Genomic DNA, 6,000 nt, shown 5'->3' with positions numbered 1-6,000 from the left:
GGGGAGAGGGGAGAGGGGAGAGGGGAGAGGGGAGAGGGGAGAGGGGAGAGGGGAGAGGGGAGAGGGGAGAGGAGGGTGGTGGTGATGGTGGTGGTGGTGGTGGATCGTAACCGCACACGCGAACAGCTGGTCCGGTGGTTGGGTTTCGGTGGGCACGACGGTGGGCGTGCACGTAAGTAGGTACCGGAGCGTGTCGCTCGGCACGAAGCTTCGGGTCTTCTCGGCCACGGTCATTCCCTCGCTTCTCTACGCTTGCGGAACGTGGCAACCCCCCCCCCTAATGGAACATCTTCGCCGGTTAGAAACATTTTGGCTGGCCCTGCCTACGATCCATCCTGGGTTTCACCTGCAGGCTGGATTGTGCGAGGAGCTCACAAATCCTTGAAAGATCTGGGCACGGTCCCGTCGGTGAGCTCCTCCGGCGGGGAAGGCTGCGATGGCTGGGTCATGTAGCCCGCATGCCCAGCCACCGCATGCCGAAACAGCTTTTGTTCGGCCGGGTAGAGGGGGCTAAACGGGCGCGGCACGGGCTAGAGAAGAGATGGAGTGACGTGGTACAGGAGGACGTGGAGCTGAGTGGACTTGCCGATGACCGGTACCAGCGGTGTCAAGATCGGCCTCTGTGGAGGAGGCTCGTGAAGGATGCTACTGGGCAGTTGGAGGCAGTCGCCCTCCAACAACAACGGAGGGCGGAGAAGCGACGCTCACATCAACGAGCGGAGCGCCGGGTGGCTAAAGCACAGCAGGTTGGCACAGTAGGGGGCACAGGTGGTGCATCAGCCAGTCATCTCAGTCAGTCGACCCGTGGCACCTGGGTCTGCCCCGTGACCTCCTGCCAGCGGGCGTTCGACACTTCACGTGGCCTCAGGGTGCACATAGCCTGGCACAAGCGTCGTGGTGACGTCACCGCCACTTAGTGGCGAATGGCCATTGTTGTTGTTGTTTTTGTTTTTGAAAGACTCAGGGTTCGTATGATGCTGTGCGTGGTTTGTGAGTGCGTGAGTGTAATTAAGACTCAGGGTTGGTATGACGCTGTGTGAGTGCATGAGCGTTAGACTCAGGGTTGGTATGATGCCGCGTGTGTGTGTACAAGGCTCGGGGTTGGTATGACGCTGTGTGAGTGCATGGGTGTTAGGCTCAGGGTTGGTATGATGCCGTGTGTGTGTGTGTACAAGGCTCGGGGTTGGTATGACGCTGCGTCTAAATAAGGGAGGTTGCTGTTCAAGACGATGCAGTTTGGGTTTCCATGAACCTCCTAACCCCTCTCGTTGTGTTTCTCGTTACAGAGATAAGTGACCACGACCTAATGAGGTGGGTGTGTGGGTGGGTGGGTGGGTGAGTGGGTGGGTGAGTGAGTGGGTGGGTGAGTGAGTGGGTGGGTGAGTGTGTGGGTGGGTGGGTGGGTGAGTGGGTGGGTGAGTGGGTGGGTGGGTGGGTGAGTGAGTGGATGTGTGAGTCGGTGAGTGAGTGAGTGAGTGTATGTGTGAGTGAGTGAGTGGGTGAGTGAGTGAGTGGGTGGGTGAGTGGGATGGTGAGTGGGTGGGTGAATGGCTGTGTGGGTGGGTGAGTGGGTGAGTGAGAGTAAGAGTGGGTGAGTGAGTGAGTGGGTGGGTGGATGGGTTGGATGGTGACTAAGTGGGTGAGTGAGTGGGTGGGTGAGCGAGTGAGTGTGTGGGTGGGTGGGTGTGTGGGTGGGTGAGTGGGTGGGTGAGTGGGATGGTGAATGAGTGGGTGGGTGAATGCCTGTGTGGGTGAGTGAGTGTGTGGGTTAATGGCTGTGTGGGTGGGTGAGTGGGTGAGTGAGAGTAAGAGTGGGTGAGTGAGTGAGTGGGTGGGTGGGTGGGATGGTGTGTGGGTGGGTGAATGTGTGTGTGGGTGGGTGAGTGAGTGGGTGGGTGAGTGGGATGGTGAATGAGTGGGTGGGTGAATGGCTGTGTGGGTGAGTGGGTGGGTGAATGGCTGTGTGTGTGGGTGGGTGAGTGAGTGGAGTGAGTGGGACGGTGATTGAGTGGGTGGGATGGTGAGTGAGTGAATGGGTGAGTGGGTGGTTGAGTGTGTGAGTGGGTGGTTGAATGGGTGAGTGGGTGGGTGAGTGAGTGGGTGAGTGAGTAGGTGGGTGAATGTGTGAGTGGGTGAGTGTTTGAGTGGGTGGTTGAATGGGTGGGTGAATGGGTGTGTGAGTGGGTGAGTGAGTGGGTGGGTGGGTGGGTGAATGGGTGTGTGAGTGGGTGCGTGGGTGAGTCGGTGAGTGGATGGGTGAGCGAGCGGGTGAGTGAATGAGTGGAGGGGAGGTTAGTCAGACATCCGGATGTCCAGGCCTCTAACCCTGTCCGTCGCTCCTGTCCGTTCACTCCACAGTGCAAAGGGCGCCACCATCACTGCCAAAAAGGAGGAGTCTCCAGAGAAGGGTGAGACGTGTGGTCGTGTACAGGCCTCCCCCTAGGTCCACTCAGCCTCAAAAGATCTCCACTGGGGGCGTGGGGCTGGCCACACTCACCCTCATGTACCGCTGTGCCGGTAGCCTTCAGAGGTTGCTGCTGCTACTCGTTACGAACAGCACTTGCCCCTGCAGTCTGTTAGAGGCTACACGGGGGATCTTTGTCTGTGTCTGTGTGTGAGAGGTGCCAGCTTACAGCACTTGTCCCTGCAGTCTGTGAGAGGCTACACGGGGGATCTTTGTCTGTGTCTGTGTGTGAGAGGTGCCAGCTTACAGCACTTGCCCCTGCAGCCTGTTAGAGGCTACACGGGGGATCTTTGTCTGTGTCTGTGTGTGAGAGGTGCCAGCTTACAGCACTTGCCCCTGCAGCCTGTTAGAGGCTACACGGGGGACCTTTGTGTCTGTGAGGTGCCAGCTAACAGCACTTGCCCCTGCAGCCTGTTAGAGGCTACACGGGGGACCTTTGTCTGTGTCTGTCTGTGAGGTGCCAGCTAACAGCACTTGCCCCTCCAGCCTGTTAGAGGCTACACGGGGGATCTTTGTCTGTGTCTGTGTGTGAGAGGTGCCAGCTTACAGCACTTGCCCCTGCAGCCTGTTAGAGGCTACACGGGGGATCTTTGTCTGTGTCTGTGTGTGAGGTGCTAGCTAACAGCACTTGCCCCTGCAGCCTGTTAGAGGCTACACGGGGGACCTTTGTCTGTGTCTGTGAGGTGCCAGCTAACAGCACTTGCCCCTCCAGCCTGTTAGAGGCTACACGGGGTGATCTTTTGTCTTTAATTATACCTCCAGACAAATACTCACAGAGACCTACGGAGATATACAGAGACGTAGCGAGACCCATAGACTAAACGACTTCAGAATATTTTTTTATCTTACTAGGTAAAGCACCGCTTGCTGAGCTACCGAGACACCATGGCCATCGCAAATGGCAGCAGCTCAAACAAAGTGGCTTTTCATCATCAAATGCACGCGATCGCAGGTAGAGAGGGAGAGAGAGAGATAGAGAGAGACGCAGACTCCAAATCTACAGCAGCAGCAGCAGGCGTCGTCAGTGGCAGGGATTGAACCCTCGACCTCCTGCACACCAGGCGAGGTAGTCAACATCTCCTAGTCCACCGTGATGATGATGATGATGAGAGAGAGAGACGCAGACTCCAAATCTACAGCAGCAGCAGCAGGCGTCGTCAGTGGCAGGGATCGAACCCACAACCTCCTGCACACCAGGCGAGGTAGTCAACATCTCCTAGCCACCGTGATGATGATGATGAGAGAGACACAGACTCCACATATACAGCAGCAGCAACAGGCATCGTCAGGGTCGGGATCGAACCCACGACCTCCTGCACACCGGGCGAGGTAGTCAACATCTCCTAGTCCACCGTGATGATGATGATGATGAGAGAGAGACGCAGACTCTAAATCTACAGCAGCAGCAGCAGGCAACGTCAGGAGTGGGGATCGAACCCACGACCTCCTGCACACCGGGCGAGGTAGTTAACATCTCCTAGTCCACCGTGATGATGATGATGATGAGAGAGACGCAGACTCCACATATACAGCAGCAGCAACAGGCATCGTCAGTGGCAGGGATTGAACCCTCGACCTCCTGCACACCAGGCGAGGTAGTCAACATCTCCTTGTCCACCGTAATGATGATGATGAGAGAGACACAGACTCTAAATATGCAGCAGCAGCAGGCATCGTCAGGGTCGGGATCGAACCCACGACCTCCTGTAGACCAGGCGAGGTAGTCAACATCTCATAGTCCACCGTAATGATGATGATGAGAGAGACACAGACCTCCTGTACACCAGGCGAGGTAGTCAACATCTCCTAGTCCACCGTGATGATGATGATGAGAGAGACACAGACCTCCTGCACACCGGGCGAGGTAGTCAACATCTCCTAGTCCACCGTGGCACCTGCGGGCCAACGTAACTCGTCATCACCATCGTCATCATCATCATCACCAGTGGGCGTGGTAGTCACCACGGCGTCCTGTCAAACCAATCTCCCTCCATCCCTCCTCCTCCTCCCCCCCCTGGCGCAGTGCAACATAAGAAGCAGACGGTGATCATCACCCAGACCATCATCGATGGCCACATCGTTGAGGAGAGCCAGGAGATCGCCGAGACCAAATTCGTCGACTGAGGCCACGTGCCGTGACGTGACGGCCGCCTCCACGCATGCCGTGACGTCGCTTCCTGTCGCGACGTCACTTCCCCTCGTGACGTCGTCACCTCCCCCACGCCCCCGCCCTCCCCGCGCCGTGACGTCGTCGCGGATTCTGCTGTCGGTTGTCGCCATCCGCCTGTGCTCTGTGCCTTGGGGTCGCTTGCATACTCACACACATACACACATACACTTACACACACTCACACACATACACATACACACACATATACACACACACATACACACTCACACACATACACACTCACACATACACACACACACATACACACACGTACACACACATACACATACACTCACACACACACATACACTTACACACTCACACACACATACACTAGCACACACACGTACACTTACACACACACACACATACACACATACATACATACACACATGCATACATACACACACATACACACACATACACACATACATACACACACACACATACACACATACACACGTGCGCACACACACTTACATACACACACACGTACACATACACACACATACACACATACATACACACATACACATACATACACACACGTACACACATACACACATACACACGTGCACACACACACACTGGCACACACACACGTACATTTACACACACGCACGTACACACATGCACGTTCACAAGCACGCACACACACGCACGTACACACGCACGCACACACGCGCACGTACACACTACCAAAGCAACCACACACTGACGTACGTACACATGCAGTCAGCCTGTTAACGCTTATTCCCGGGGCGACGGGGTCTTGGTGGTTGTGAGTGGTGGTGGTGGTGGGTCTCTGTCTCTGTGGTGTAAGTTGGGGCGACAATAAACATTTTGCTGTGGGAGTTCAGTCGCCATCATCTCTTCGATGAGTGCTTGGCCATGTACACACACACGTACCATGTACACACACACACGTACACACACGTACACACACACACGTACACACACACACAAACGCGTAACACACACACATACACGTACAACAACCGCCAAATCGCCGCTAAGTGGCGGTGACATCACCACGGCACGTTGAGGCCACGTGAAGTGTCGAACGCCCGCTGGCAGGAGGTCATGGGGCAGACCCAGATGCCACGGGTCGACTGACTGAGATGACTGGCTGATGCACCACCTGTGCCCCCTACTATGCCAACTTGGTGTGTTTTATCCGTCCAGCGCTCCGCTCGTTGTTGTGAGCGTCGCTCCTCCGCCCTCCGTTGTTGTTGGAGGGCGACTGCCTCCAACTGCCCAGTAGCGTCCTTCACGAGCCTCCTCCACAGAGGCCGATCTTGACACCGCTGGTACCAGTCATCGGCAAGTCCACTCAGCTCCACGTCCTCCTGTACCACATCACTCC

At 56.1% G+C, this 6,000-nt stretch overlaps 1 protein-coding gene across 1 annotated transcript in view; it reads left to right on the top strand.

Moving 5' to 3' along the window:
• LOC116937488 (keratin, type 1 cytoskeletal 11-like) overlaps positions 1-5,488 on the top strand; it is a 19,132-nt gene extending 13,644 nt beyond the window's left edge. The window contains exons 9-11 of the mRNA XM_076058872.1: positions 1,287-1,311; positions 2,359-2,408; positions 4,488-5,488. Coding sequence (XP_075914987.1) covers positions 1,287-1,311; positions 2,359-2,408; positions 4,488-4,588 — 176 coding nt within the window. The 3' untranslated portion in view covers positions 4,589-5,488. The remainder of the gene's footprint in view (positions 1-1,286; positions 1,312-2,358; positions 2,409-4,487) is intronic.
• Positions 5,489-6,000: the final 512 nt, after the last annotated feature.

Source organism: Petromyzon marinus (genome assembly GCF_048934315.1).
Source record: "Petromyzon marinus isolate PM22_M1 ecotype Great Lakes invasive population chromosome 80 unlocalized genomic scaffold, UKy_Petmar_22M1.pri1.0 chr80_unloc.1, whole genome shotgun sequence".
NCBI classification, from domain to species: Eukaryota; Metazoa; Chordata; class Hyperoartia; order Petromyzontiformes; family Petromyzontidae; genus Petromyzon; species Petromyzon marinus.
Note: the sequence above shows the minus strand (reverse complement) of the source record. Positions and strands in the feature narration are given on the sequence as shown.